We start from the raw sequence: 15,602 nt of genomic DNA on the forward strand, positions 1-15,602 counted from the left end.
CAGCTTGGGGCCAGATGAGAAGCACCTCTCAATGGCTATTACAGCTTCAGCTGGCACAAGCAAGGGAGGGGTGTATGTCCCCTCGCTGGGGCCAGGTGCAAGGTTTGTCTGCCCCTAGCATTCCCCAACCAGGGTGAGGAATGCAGGACACTGTGCAATTTCCGCATGTTCCCTGATGAAGGGGAACAGCCAGAAATATTCCTGTACAAATCAAAGTGGGGCTTCAGCCTCCCCCTCCTTTGTCCTCACTAAAGGGTGCTAGGGTGGGAGGCTTGGGTCTGGGGCATTCCCGGCCCAGGTGGGTGGAGCATCTCCAGCCAACCCCTTTCACCTGCCTGGTGATTCTGTCACTTTTCTGCATTGTTTATAAGAAGCAGTCCCATTCCAGGCACATTCCGTATTCCTGGCACAACGAAACCCTGACCTTGTTTTAAGTTATGATAAGAGGAAGCTGGTTACCGAATTTGGTGGGCCTCGCTCTTACCGTTTAGGAGGCGTTCTTGAACAAACAGGTAGTCAAATAGACAAATTCTTTCATATGTAGTAGATTTTAAAGGAAACTTGTTTTTTTGTTATGGCTCTTCCTACTTAATTTTAAATGTATCTGGCTGTTGTGATGCAAGTGTAACACTAATGAAGTGTTGTACCTTTAAGTAAAGGTCTCAAGCCTGACCTGTGTTGTGTGGGTTTCTTGTTTGTGAGGCTGGAGGCATTTTCTCATTTTCACAGTTCAGCTGGAAACAAAGGCCTCCTTATCCTTGCAGGGAGCTCTTAAGAGCTGACATCAGCCTTTTCCCAGCAGGCATCATTTCTGCCTTAAGAGTCCTTGCAGAGGGCTGGGAAGCCTGATAGCAATTCCTTTTCATGACATTTTCTTTGCTAGCTAGCAAATCAAATGAGCAAATGCCCAGGGCACAAAGAGCTAAAGAGGTTGAAAAAAGTGACATGCCGTTTTTTGTTTTAATTAGGAATTCTCATGTGCATAACTTTTCTCTGTATTTGTAGCCTGAGGATGATTATAGGGGGCGATGTACAGTGGGTAAAATCATTGCAGTGTGATGACTGTAAACTGTTTTCTATCTTAGCAAATTGTTGGATCAGATCAGTATATTTTGTGATAAAATGAAAGTGTTAATTGATACTTACCTTTTAAAGAGTCATCTAGATTTTGTTTTACTGGCAAAGTAGTACATCAGTTTTACCATCTAAAATATATTTGGAAAGAAACTGTTGTTTTCCATCTGCCTGCAGATTACCCCAGATTGAAATTTAATATTTTTATTTTGGGATTTCACCATGCTAAATACATATAAATATTAAACGGTTTCCCCCTATAACTCTTAATTATAGTTCATTCAAATTTGCAGAATTAAGATTGTTGTTGAAATGAACTTGCATATGAACATTTCATAGTTCTGTTGCAGCAGATTGCAGCTGTGCAGCACACTTTTGAAGATTAATCTTCTCTTACATAAGAATTGGCTTATCATAGGGTAGGTCTATACTACACAGCTTTTAGCAACAAGGCTATGTCAACACAGACTTGTCTCTAAAATGAGTTTGTGTACACCAAAATGCCTCCACCCCCTACAAGGATGTTTTGCTTTGTGGACATAAGAGATGATAAGACAAAGCTCAGGTCTTCACACTTACATTCTGCTCAGACAAATGCCTTCTCACAAATTAAGTTTGAGACCAGCTCCATCAAAGTAAGTAACTTCAGAGTGTGCAGGTTGCTGTTCTGTTCATATATTGTTGTACTGGATTTCTGTATTGCAGTTTGTAGGATCCCATTGGGCACTGGTAGGTCACCGAGAGGAAGGAAGTACCTAGGCCTGCCCATAGGGAGGGGAAGAACTATTTTGGGGCACAGTGATTGAAAGGGGCCCAGGGCTCCCAGTTGCCACTATTGCTGTTGTGGCAACGGCAGCAGCCTGAGCGCCAGAACCTTTAAATTGCCACTGGGTCACCACATAGTGTGGTCTGTGCAGTGCTGAGGGCCGGCTGCCCAGCCCCGGCCCTTCTGTTTGAGGCCCTATCCCTTCAAGGAGTGAGCCCTGTCCCTTCTACTTTTCCCAAGGGCCTGGCAAGTCTTTTGGCTCCCCCCCATGTTGCTCTCTAGTCCAGTCTAATTGTCCCAGTACCCTGCAGATAGGGTTGCCAGATGGTTTAACCAAAAATACTCCCCCCGCCCCCCACCAAAAAAAACACCAGGGAAAAAATTCTGTTGGGGGTGGACGGACAAAAGGAAAGCTGTTGAGGGGGGGAAAAAAAACTCTGAGTTATTAAGAAAATAAATAAATAAATACATTAACTATTAAAACATCATGGCACCTTTCAGAGTGCCTGAAGAATCAGAACAGGGATAGGAACAGGGGAGCGGTTAAGCACTAAGACCCAGGGAAGGCATTGCTCCCCCTTGGTCTTTAGGCTTTTTGTTGGCGGCCATTTAGTTTTCTCGATCAAGCCAAAACGCAGCTTTCCTGCGGAACCTGGTAAGCAGAGGGCCCGGGAGGGCTGGGGTGTTGGGGATGGGAGGCCAGGGGGTGGGCCCAGTTGCCGAGAGTGTCGTAGGGTTGCGAGGTGTCTGGTATTTTCGCCTCCTGGCTGGGGGAAAAAAATCAGAAAATACCGGACATTTTAGGTGTCCAGTATTTTCTGATTTTTTTTTTTTTACCGGACAGAAGGCGAAAATACCAGACTGTCCAGGTCAATACCGGACACCTGGCAACCCTACTTGCAGAACATTGAAGATCTCACAGAGAATCATGTACATTGTCTTTTTAATGGAGATTACATTATTAACCAAAGTGTAATATAGCCTAGTCCAGAGCCCCCAGAATTTCCTTCCTAGCATTAGGCTGCTTTCTGACGTGTCTTTGAACTCAACTCAACATTTTCAATGAGACCTTCTTGGATCTGTAATTCTCCAGGATATCAGTGGAACTTTTACAGTGTAGGTCTTATTGATTAGATCTTGGCTTATCCTTTTAAAGAGGCAGCAGTCTGTTCAAATGATTACATGGCTGAAATGGGGCAATTTGAAACTCAGCATCCTTCCCCTCACCTTACTTCTGCAAAAAGACCCCAAATTGCTGCCAAGAAATGCAGATACATTTTTTATTAATAAATAATTCCACCTTAGTTGTCATATTGTGCACTCTTTTATCAGCAAAAAGCCGAGCATGTGGTGTAATGGGTTTGATCAGTAATCTAGTAGTCACTATAAGAACCTCACAGAAGCCCAAGATTTAAGAACATAAGTCTGTCTGAATTTGAGAAATCAGTGCTTCCTGAGCGGGGTGATTTCCTGAATCAGGATCAGAATTTGTTCCACCTTCTGTCATGATGCCAAATCCTGGTTGAGCAAGAGACCTTATATTTACAAAACTTGCTTGTGTCTCTCAAATCTTTCCTCACTGAATGCTGTAGGCAGCTATAAGTCAGTTTGAGAATGTTGACTTGTAAGCAGAATGTGTTTAACCCAACTCCATGGGTAGCTTTTTATTGGGGAAGAGGGGGTACTTTCCATCTCCTTCAGAAAGAGCACAAAACATTGTACACATATTAGTGCTTTATCGCACAACCAGCTTGTGACTTAGAGGAGTGGCATTCCCAGGGCCAGATTAAGGAGGGGGAGGTAGCCGGGCAGGTGCCTGGGGCGCCAACCTATGGGGGGCGCCTGATTGAAGTGGTAAGGGGCACCGCGCACCCAGGTGCGTGGCGCCCCCCCATAGGTGGCCGCCTGGGGGCGTGGCCGCAGCACCCCATACATGTCAGTCAGGTGCCGCAAGCCCGGGGCGGGTCCGTGCATGCGCCACATGCCTGCTGCCCAGGGCACAAAAATGGCTCAGGCCGGCCCTGGGCATTCCCCTAGTATAGATGTGTAGACATAGATACAGAAATAATTGACTTGATGGTTATGGTCATGAGGAGGTCTGTGGCAGAGTTGGGATTAGCACTCAGGTCTTCTGGCTTTTAACTTTGGATAAATTATCCCTTATCTACATTGTGGTAAATTTTAGAGCCACCAGTATATACCAAAGCCTAAGTGCTAACCAAGAGGCAAGGAAAGAATTGGTGCAGATTCAAAAACATACCTTAGATTTATATGCTAAGCATATGAAAACACAAAGGTTTTGCATATTTGTTTGTTTTATTTTCATTAACCATTTTCCCAGATGTTTCCTGCAATTTGACAGATGTACCATTTACTAGAAGGTTGCACTCTTGAGAATTAGAATGTTATGGACACTGTTGCTATAGACAATGACTCTTTAAGGGCAGGAATTGGAATAAAAACTTACATTACCTTCTAGTTGAATAAGTAATTTTTTTCTCCCCAGATTAGAAATGCTGGATTCATCTTCTTTAATTTTCCTCTCATTCTGCAATCTGCTATAAAAACATGCTAACTGACTTTAACTCATTCCTTCCAAATTACTGAGTGCTGATTTTCAACAAATGGTGTTATTTCTCAGGGTTGAAATGTAAAAAGTGTTTCTTTGTCTGTTTCTAAGAATCCATGATCCATTTTCTAGTAACCACTTTCAAGCATTTCCAGCAATGAATGTCCCCACCCTTTTGGTACCTAATTTGAAACTGGATACTCAGAATTAAAAGAAAATAAACATAAACACGGGACAACTACTTCTAGCACCACTAGTCTTATTTTTGACATTTCCAAGGAATATTTACTTTGAGAGGAAAGCTGAGATTTTTTTTCTATATGTCTTATCTGGCCACCCTTTAGAAACCTGAGAGCCAGCTTCCTGTACAATAATACTCTGAAGTCTGCTGCTTTGTTTCTTCAGAAGCCAGGAGTGTTCCTGCAATGAACTTCACTAACGAACTTCCTATCCTTTGTATTCCTTTAAAAAAAATGTGAAAACAAGTTTAAGCAAACCTAATGTCTAGCAATAACAAAAACTTATGTGTCTTTGCCTGTGAAGCACACTTGGGCTGATACATTTAATAATTCTGCGAGAGCTTAATTATATATAAATCCTCCAATACTATGTTGAACTTTCCCAAGAGCTCTGTGCGGAACGTTTTATTTTCAACATGCAGGCAGACAAGGCAATACCTTGCAACACAGCTTTCCTGGAAAGACTCTTATTCTGACATGGCTGCTGCCTGCCCAGCTCTTTGTGCAGGAGACTGCTGCCAAGTTTGTGAGGCCCAAGGCTTTCTTGTGGGAGGACGCTGGGCTGTCTTCATGCTCTTTGGCAATGATTAAAGTGAGGTTAGTACCAAAAAACCCTTTCATTTTATTCCCTGATCCTTGCTTTTTCAAACCAGATGGCAACCCCATACTTTCAGCTGTACTTAATTTAAGCTGGGAGGCAGCGAGTGTTCTGCAGAGGTAGAGTAGAGAGTCGATTAGTTGCTCAGGAGGGTCAGAAGTGACTTTCTTCCCAGCAGCACATCAGACCCAATATTGCTGACAGGGTAGTTTGCTTACAGAGTGGCCAGGGCAGTAACTGCTGCATTTAGTTGCTGATTCTCGGTCCAGCTGGTCTAGTTATAAGGGTTAATGTTTACAGAGGCCATTGTTTTGTTAATTAATTGGAAGTAACAGTTTCATGTGAAGGCTGACATGTTAGTACCACAGACAGGAATCATGTGACAGTCTGTACAGACAGTATTGTGCATAGATCTGAAAGAGGTTGGTTGCTGGTTTAGGAGTATATCCTGCTTTTCCTTTGAGTTGTTCTTTTGCCAGGATTTCCTCCAAAGGAAAGGGAGTGTGTCTGTTTTTAGTTTCGTATTTATCCTTCAAGTAAATTACAGGGAAATAAAAGGTCTTTGCAGCAATTGAATTCTAAAGGTTCTGACCTCAGTCATTTGTCCACTTTCCTTAGTGGAAATTTTGCTTGAATCCGATGTTATTTTTAATTGCCTTAATATAGAAAATTTAAGGATACCTGGTCCATACTTTTTGATAGAAATTAACTGTGCTTTATATCTCCTGTTTAAATACTGTGCTGCAATTCAGAGGCCTGTCTGAGACCTCTCATTCCTGCATGTGATTTATAGTTTCTAAAACATAATAGATACTAATATAGGCAGAGGAAGCTTGCATACCTGCATACCAGATTTGCTTCTTATTCAAAAGTAATGTTCAGGAATTGGATTACATCTGCCTAGGATTAGGCTTCTCTGTTTCATCAGTTATTTAGTAGTTATGTTCCCTTGCACTGGCTTGGGAGTGCAGAATACCTGTGATAAATAGTGGGATATGTATGAGCAACTGTGTACCTTGATAAATACTTTTCCTAACCTGTCTGAGGAAAGTCTCAGAATGAGAAAGAGAACACACATGAATCGTTGTTTCACGTACTCTTTAATGTGATGCACATGTATGATTACTGTTAATAATGGAGGAGGTGAAGGTTAATTCATGTGTTCTTGCCAAAATCCTGCCCCTGGAGTCATTGTTTTATAGAAACTGTGTCTTAGTTTTAGGTTGACAAGGTAAGAAGATACAGAGGTGCCTCTCAGTTACTTTTTTGGTACAAAATACATATGAACTCATTAAGATGAAAAACGTAATAGTTTTCTGTCGTGTTGTTCCTTAAAACAGGATTGGTTTCGGTGGTTTTAAATTTACATCTCTGTTCACATGTCTCTTATGAGCTTCCTTTTAAGAAGGCTATTAATATTTAAAATAACGGTATGATTTGTTCTCTTTTGATATTTATATGTGGATATGTGGGCTATATGTGCACAGCTTTATTTCTTGTTTGGTTTACTATTAGTAATGATTATAAGGCATAGAGCTTCCTGAATCAGTCACAGGCTTCCAGTCAAAAACATGTTCACTATTTTTATAGATGATCATCTTTTCCTCAAAACTAAAATCCAAGCAATGAAAAGAAATTAACCACTTAATAAACACTTTTTTGTTTTGGCTGGGAATCTGCTACTCTGGCCAAGAAACTTATGAAATGTAGATATTCCTCTCTTAAGACATTTGCTGCTAGGACAGGTGAGCCCTAAATAGAGAATACTGAACCAGTGTGGTTACTGCAGGTATGAGAATCGTGACCATTTTTCATTTTCAGTGTTTACTTACAGCTTTGCTGTGGAGAGTCTTGCAAAATCCGGGCAAAGCCTTTTTCAGTAATTCGGTTTTCACCTGCAGTCACATACAACAATTAGCAAGAATTTCTTAATCCTATGTTTGGCTCTGTACCAGTGTTATCCGCATTGTACCAGCTGTACCATATTGTGTCTCAGTTTCTCATTTTGGAGTAAATGTGTGGTCTTATTATTGAACAGATTTTTATTACATTTTGGTAAAAAGCTTATTCTTTATTTAAGGGATGTTAGAGGATAACTGACAAACTGTTTAAGCAATAAGCTGATGTTTATCAGTTAATGTTCTCAGTAAGGGTGTGTCTAGACTACTGAGTTTTGTCGACAAAAGTGGACTTTTGTCGACAAAACTATACCAGCGTCTACACTACCGCTGAGTTCTGTCGACATAACGTCGACAGAACTCAGCAGTTTTGTTGACGCTGGTAAACCTCATTTTACGAGGCATAACACCTTCTGTCAACAGAGTTCTGTCGACAGAAGGTGTTATTGCCTGTAGGGTTGCGTCTAGACTACAGGGTTCTGTCGACAAAGCAGCTTGCTTTGTCGACAGAACTCAATGTGTCTGGATGCTCTTTGTCGACAGATACTGTCGACAAAATTCTGTCAAAACCCGGTAGTCTAGACGTACCCTTATACTCAGCTCCTGGGGAGGCAGCTTTGGTTTGGTAGGGCAGCGAATCTACCTCTCTGGGATCCAGGCAGGCAAGGGCTGACCACTCAGCTTTGCTGCGGGCTCTCTAGTATAAAACTAAGTTTTATTCTGCAGAGCCAGTAGCACAGGTAACTGTGTAACTACTGAGAGAGAAATGGGTACAAAGATGGATTTTAACTCTAGCCAGCGAATCTTCCGTATCTTCTCTAATTAATAGTAATAATAAGGAAAGATACAGGTGGCTAATTTTCACTTGTAGCATCAGGTTGGAAACACCACTCAGTAAAAGGCATCTAGATATTTAGGTGGTGGACAGAAGCTTGTCCAGCAGTCAATGATTAAACTTACTTTTCCAGACTAGAAATTTGATTATTTTAAATTACCAGACAATCAGATTTCTGCTATCTTGAATATCAAATTCACTTCCGATATTTGACCATTACATTAATGAACTGAACCAAAACCAAACGATGACAAAAAAAAAAAGGCTGGAGGGCAAAGGTTAATTAAAGTTTGTGGAATATGGCTGTGTCCTCTATGCTGAATCTGAATTTTATGGTTTCTACCCTCTATACTTAACACACTTTTTCTGTGTTGTCACCACTGTGTTGTCAGTAGCTATTTTAGGATACATCTACACAGCAGCATTATTTCATTAGTCCGAACGTTCGTTATTCCGAAATAATATAGTCCGCATCTACACACAAGCAGTTATTTCGACATAATGTCAAAATACTGTTGAGCTGGAGGCCTGCTTACACTGACTTCTGTAACAAGGCGTAAGGGAAGTTGGAAGAAGAGTGCTTTATTTTGAAATATGTGCTGTGTAGATGTTCCCAACTTCAAAATAAGCTACTTCGACTTAAGCTACGCAGTTAGCGTAGCTTACTTCAAGTTTAGCACTGCTGTGTAGACATACTCTATTAGTGAGCAGTATATCTCTCTGTAAATATGCAGTGTAAAAATACTGAGCAGGGAATTTTTTCTGTAAATGTGTTACATGTGTATGTATTTTCATATTACTTAGACATCCCTTAATACAGAAGCTATTTCAGGTTATTCTCATCTGTTCATTGAAACAAACAGCTCATTAGCTGTTTGGAGTTATGATCTCCAAGTGCATACTTAGATGCAAGTCTGATCTCCCTTAGGAATCATTTCACATCAATAATAGGAGCGCTTAACCCTGAATTGTAAAACAGAGTAAAGAGATTTCTGAATGGTGGCAATCTATTCTATAAGAAAACACTTTAAGAGGAATTTGTGATGACTTACAATCATAAAGAAAGTGTATAAGAAATGCAGAGATGCTGAAATATAAATCTGTATTGCATTGCATCTATAGACATATTCCTGGATCCCAAGTCTTAATTTCTCCATAGAAAATGCTGTTTCTTTTGGGCTGGTCATCTTCAGTAAGTCTTGTTAGACTTACAAAGATGTTTTCAGTGTTCGATTTGGGTGTTCTGCTACATGTACTGACATTCCCACACACAATAAGTAATGCGCTGTCTCACACAAGTTCAGTGGTCACCTACCATTAAATCAGGAGCTACTGGTAGATCTTGGAGCCTCTGATAGGCTATCCTGACTGTCTTAGCCAGGAGACTATCAAGTACTGGCACTTTATCTGCCCCTCCTCTCATTTTTGTGCTTCTCTCCTGCCCCTTGGCGGTGTCCCCAGGAGCTTCCTGCTTGCCATGCAGGGTGGGGGAGGATGAAGAAGGGAGTGCTGATGTTAAGGGGGTCCCCTGCCTCCCTCCCATACCCAGCAGGGCTCAGGATGGTGGGAGCTTGCTGGCATCTGTTCCTGTGTCTGAACGTACTCCACATACTTAAAGGGGCAATGCAAAGTTCTCATTCTCACACTGTGTGTGTGTGTTACCCACGCAAACCCACACTGTCTTTCAGGCATACCTCCCACCCCCATGTATACTTGTGCTGGGGGTGGTGTTACTTCTTTTACTTTCAAAATGTTATTTTAGGTTTTTCGCTAGTCTGTGCATTTCATAATTTTTAATTCTCTCTCATGCAGAAATTTAACTCTTTGAGTAGTGAGTTCTAAAATGCCTAACCTGTCATGGCTGGAGTCATCCCTTTGGTAATTTAAAAAAACGTATGTTATATCTAGGTTCTCGATTTCTTCTGGAGGTGCACATCTGCACATTACCTCTGTATTGGTGCACACAATTCAATTCATTCCCTCTAATTTTTTCCATCCCTGTGCAGAGCACTGGGTGGAAGTCTCCTGGAATAAGGCACAATCTCCTGGAGGCTCCTGCAGCCAAATCAGGAGATTGGCCACTAACAGCCCAGCAGCACACCAACAGTCGAAGGCACTAGAAGTGGCTGGCATGTCCCTGTGGACCCTGAGGGAGGTGGAACTGGGGAGTCTCCACATGTTGCCCTTTTCTGCAGTCACAAGCCTCACAGTTCCCATTGGCTGGGAACAGGGAGATGTCATGGTGTCAGCAGGGAGGGGGTTCAGCATGCAGAGCCACCGGCCCCTCCATCTCAACTGCAGGACACGCCCCCGCCACTTTCAGGAGTAGTTCAGGGTCAGAGGTGGGGGAGGGGGTGAGCTTGTCAAGTAAGTGGTGCCCAGCTGTAGCCTGCATCCTGACATCTTGCGATAGCCTGGAGGCCCTTCTGCACCCAAACTCCCTCTCAGAGCCTGCAGCCTGAACCCTTTGTGCACCCCAACCCCATTCCCCTCCTACACTCTGAACTCATCAGCCCAAGACTAGACCCTGCACCCCAACCCTCTGCCCCAGCCTGGTGAACATGAGTGATGGGGGATGGAGGGAAGATGGAATAAGAAGGGCGGGACCTTGGAGAAGGGGCAAGGAAGGAGGCAAGGTGAGAGTATTTGTGTTTGAGGTAGATCCTGAATTGTGTTGAAATTCAAAAAAGTTATCTTGTGCTTAAAGGAGACTGTTACTGGGCGAGGGGAGGCCCCGACCTGGGGGTCCGTACTCCTCCCCCCCTCCTCTCAGTTGCCCGCCTGTCCGGGCACCTCCACGTTCATGGTCTCTACTGGCATCATCAATCCGGCGACCGGAATGCCAGACTCGTCCCTCCTCCAACCTGATCGCTAGGAACGCTGCCGGGGAAAGTAGGGGGGCTCGGGCCCACCCTCACTCTGAGCCCTGACCCAGAGCCCTAAGGACTGGGAACTGGTTCTCAGTTCCAGTTGGTGGGGTTTGAGACCCGAAACGCACCAACCCCCCGTGTTCCAAAACCCTGCCCTGCCTCCTACCTCCCTTTGCCTCCACCTTCTCAGGGTCGCCGCTCCTCCCTCCTCTGAATGATCTCTGTGGTCCATGGCACCGGCGCTTTTGAACGTTCCACAGCCGCCGAAGTGCCGAGGGCCGTGACGTCACCGATGGTTCCCCCCTCTGGCTTGAGGGCGCCTGCCCCGGCGTCATTTGCCCAGACACCACTGACCATCACCCACTGGGGAAGGGGGTAGACAGCTGTCCAGTCTGCCTCCCTGAGCGCAGGGGTAGGCGTCACCGACCGGGGGGAAGCTGGTCCACTCTCCTCTCTCCCCCCGGCTGCAGCGGAACAAGCCCTGCAGCAGCGCAACTGGGGCTGCACGGCTGCCTCTCTCCAGAGCGCCGGGGATGATGCGGCTGGCGTGGGGGTTGCCGACACGCCCGCCATTCTTCCCCAGGTCTGTAATTTCCGGGGAGGGGAAGAGCTAAAATTTGGCCTGGTTCTGTATCCTCTCATCTGCTTTGGTTCTGTATCCTCTCATCTGCTTTAAGCTATTGTTCGATGGATGGTAGAACATGCAGTTTGCCCCCAAGGGTATGCAGTAAGCATAAAAGTGTAAAGCAACATTTTCCACAACATAGAAAGTCCAGAAATAGAGGGCAGAACAGCTGAACATTTTAAAAGCATAAGAAGTAAATAAAATCAATATCTGACAAAAAGAAGCAAGGTATATACTCTGTTTTTACAAAAGGCACATCAGCTGTATTCATGTTTAAATACTCTAGAAGAGCTATGTATAAAAGGCAGTGAATCTACTATATATTTGAGAGAGTTTGTGAGCCAGTGAGTCTGTCCGTCTGTCGATTCGAGAACTCCTCCTAAACAGTAAGAACTAGGAACAGTAAATTTGGTAGGCAGTTTCCTCTTATCATAAGCAAGGTAAGTGTTTGGTCATGCGGGGAGCAGAACCTCCCGACTTGATGTGTACTAGGGATGCATAAAACCATACACAAAAGAGACAGAATCACTAAGCACGTAAAAGGGCTGGTGGGGGCAGCTCCCCGTGACACACACACACACACTCTCTCACTCTCACTCTCACTCTCACACACACACACACACACCCACCCACCCACCCACCCCAGCCCTCAGGCACCCTTTAGGGAGGGTGGGGGGGCTGCAACCCTCTCCTATTCTTACAGAAATATTGCTGTTACCCTTCATCAGGGAGCAAGAAAATGCACAGATTGTTCCATTCCTCAATTGGCTAGGGAACAAGGGAGCACAGGGGGTAGATGAACCTGGACGATGGTTCTGTAGTGGCCATAGAGAGGCACTTCTCACCTTGACCCAAGATGCTTTCTCCCTTGGGTAGCCTGGACACCTCATTGCCAGACTCATCCCAGAGTAATGATTTTAAATAAAGAAAAACAAACATTTATTGAGTTGAGGAACCAAGCAACATCAGGTAAATCTTCTAGTATTACATAATATTCAAACAGAACTACTTCTGTTCAAAATCAGTATAAATACTGGAGGCAGTAAGCACAATTATGAAGATACTGGATTGGACTAAGAGCCGAGAGAACTTGGTTCCATTTCAGGTTCCAAGGCAAATGGCACAACAGTCACTGTAATGTCTGGCTGCACAGAATTCTCAATGAATGCTGTTGGAGGCACTCAGCTAGTGCCTTGCCTGAGGCAAAAGAAGTTGAGGCAGAGTACTACTTTCCAGGATGGTTGTGCTCAGATAATGGCTTCCTGGGCACAAACCCAAACTAGTATATATATATATATATGAAGGGGCCCATCATAATGTCCTCCCAAGGGGTACGTCATTTAGGGTATGTCTAGACTACATGGCTCTGTCAGTGGAGCCATGTAAAATAGTTTACTCGGCATAGTCACAGAAGCGGGGATTTAGATTCATAGAACCATAGAGCTGGAAGAGACCTCAGAAGGTCAAGTCCAGCCCCCTGCTCTAGGCAGGACCAATCCCAACCAAATCAACCCAGCCAGGACTTTGTCAAACCGAGACTTAAACACTTCTAGGGAGGGAGTCTCCACTACTTCCCTAGGTAACTCATTCCAGTGCTTCACCACCCTCCTAGTGAAATAGTTTTTTCCTAATATCCAACCTAGACCTCCCCCACTGTAACTTGAGACTATTGCTCCATGTTCTGCCATCTGTCACTACTGAGAACAGCCTTTCTCCATCCTCTTTGGAACCTCCCTTCAGGAAGTTGAAGGCTGCTATCAAATCCCCCCTCACTCTTCACTTCTGCAGACTAAACAGACCCAACTCCCTCAGCCTCTCTTCATAGGTCATATGCTCCAGCCCCCTAATCATTTTGGTTGCCCTCCACTGGACCCTCTCCAATGCGTCCACATCCTTTTTGTAGCGGAGGGGCCAGAACTGGACACAATACTCCAGATGTGGCCTCACCAGAGCTGAATAAAGGGGAATAATGACATATCTGGATCTGCTAGCAATGCTCCTCTTAATGCCATTATCCTTCTTGGCTACACGGGCACACTTTTGACTCATATCCAGCTTCTCATCCACTGTAACTCCCAGGTCCTTTTCTACAGAACTGCTCTTTAGCCATTCAGTCCCCAGCCTGTAACAATGCTTGGGATTCTTCTGTCCCAAGTGCAGGACTCTGCACTTGTCCTTGTTGAACCTCATCAGATTTCTTGTGGCCCAATCCTCCAATTTGTCTAAGTCACTCTGGACCCTATCTCTGCCCTCGAGTGTATCTACCTCTCCCCCAGCTTAGTGTCATCTGCAAACTTGCTGAGTGTGCAATCTATCCCCTCATCCAGGTCATTAATAAAGATATTGAACAAAACTGGTCCTAGAACCAAACCTTGGGGCACTCCTCTAGAAACTGAACGCCATCCTGACATTGAGCCATTGATCACTACCCGCTGTGCCCAGCCTTTTAGCCATCTTTCTATCCATCTTACTGTCCATTTATCCAAGGCACGTTCCCTTAACTTGCTGGCAAGAATATTGTGGGAGACCGTGTTAAAAGCCTTGCTAAAGTCAAGGTATATCACATCCACTGACTTTCCCATGTCCACAGAGTCAGTTACCTCATCATAGAAGCTAATCAGATTGGTCAGGCACGACTTGCCCTTTATGAATCCATACTGACTGTTCCTGATCACTTTCCTCTATTTCAAGTGTCTCAAAATGGATTCCTTAAGGATCCCTTCCATGATTTTTCCAGGAACCGAGGTAAGACTGACTGGCCTATAGTTCCCTGGATCATCCTTCTTCCCTTTTTTGAAGATGGGCACTTCATTTGCCTTTTTCCAATCATCTAGAATCTCTCCCGATTGCCACGACTTTTCAAAGATAATGGCCAAAGGCTCCTCAATGATATCGTTTCACGCTCTGGGCATACCCGGAGCAGTCAACAAAGGCTTCCCTTGCTGATCGTCGGCACAGCGCGGCAGCCATTTTTCTTTTAATGAAACTGGGAGTATTTAAATCCCTGCTTCTTTGACTATGCGGAGTAAACTATTTTACATGGCTCTGTCGATGGAGCCATCTAGTCTAGATGTACCCTTTCTGTCTCAATGCCTCAGTCTCTCTATGTATAAAATTATGCCAGCTTCCTAAGTATGTGGTGAAGTTTAATTAATTGATGTCTGCAAGGTGCTTTAGGTGGCTTAGCAAGAATGACTTACAGAAGGGCATAAAAGTATAAAGAAAGGATGAGGTTGAAGTTTTACCTCAAATTTCTAGTTCTCGGCATATCAATGGTAGGGCTGGAAGGGACCGTGAGAGGTCATGTACTTCAGTCCCCTGCTTGGCAAAACTATTATCTAGATCAGTGGTTCTCAACCTCTTTTATATGACGGACCAGGAAAACCATTCACAAACGTTTGGTGGGCTGACAACATTTTATTTGCATATTCATTGTGCAAATAATGAATATTCAAATATGCAAATAAAATTGAGGCCTGTCTGCCTAACCCCAACGTAGCCATTTTTGCCCAGCGGGGCATAGGGATGGGAGTCAAGGGATCCCAGTGCTCCCCAGTGCCTAACACTCTTTGACTCCCATCCTTTGACTCCAACTCCTATGCCCCATGCCCGCTTATCCTTTATCCTCTGACACCTTCAGCTCATGCCAACACCCTCTTCTCATATGACCCCACCATCCCCTCACCCAACACCCCTTTGACCTCACCCCACCCCTGTACTCCCCAGAGAGAGGCTGCCCCCTCTAGGGAGTGTGGCTGTTACTGCTGTTGATGGCATGCCCCCTCCCTCTCCCTGCAGCTCTCCTTCCTTCCCAGCATGTCCAACTCCCCCTCCAGTCAGCAGAAAGATTCCGATGGAGTTGGATTCCCTGTCTTGCCACAAACTTCCTGAATGTCCTTTGGCAAGTCACTTAGGGTAAAATTTTCACAAGTGATTGAGGCACTTAGGAGTCTCTGACCTACTGAATCTTCATAACTTACACTCCTTATTCACCTCCATGCTTGTGACAGTATTTCCCTCTGGGGTGGAGGCCGGGAGGGAGTGCAGAGTCCCTGTCAGGCCACTATCTTACCTAAGAAAGAGGAGGAAGTAAGGTGCCTCCTGCTCTGCCACCTCGTGCTGCCACCT

At 44.4% G+C, this 15,602-nt stretch overlaps 1 protein-coding gene across 3 annotated transcripts in view; it reads left to right on the forward strand.

The window, feature by feature from the left end:
• The window catches only part of VGLL4 (vestigial like family member 4), a 155,785-nt gene that overhangs the window by 117,821 nt on the left and 22,362 nt on the right, over positions 1-15,602 (forward strand). Inside the window, exon 1 of one of the 3 annotated variants that reach the window (XM_006117611.5) lies at positions 4,427-5,245. The exons of the other annotated variants lie outside the window; for them this stretch is intronic. Coding sequence (XP_006117673.1) covers positions 5,232-5,245 — 14 coding nt within the window. The 5' untranslated portion in view covers positions 4,427-5,231. Of the gene's footprint in view, positions 1-4,426; positions 5,246-15,602 lie in introns of those variants that run through there. 3 annotated transcript variants of the gene reach the window in all.

The sequence above is a fragment of the Pelodiscus sinensis genome, chromosome 11, assembly GCF_052426305.1.
Source record: "Pelodiscus sinensis isolate ZL-2025 chromosome 11, ASM5242630v1, whole genome shotgun sequence".
NCBI lineage: Eukaryota > Metazoa > Chordata > Testudines > Trionychidae > Pelodiscus > Pelodiscus sinensis.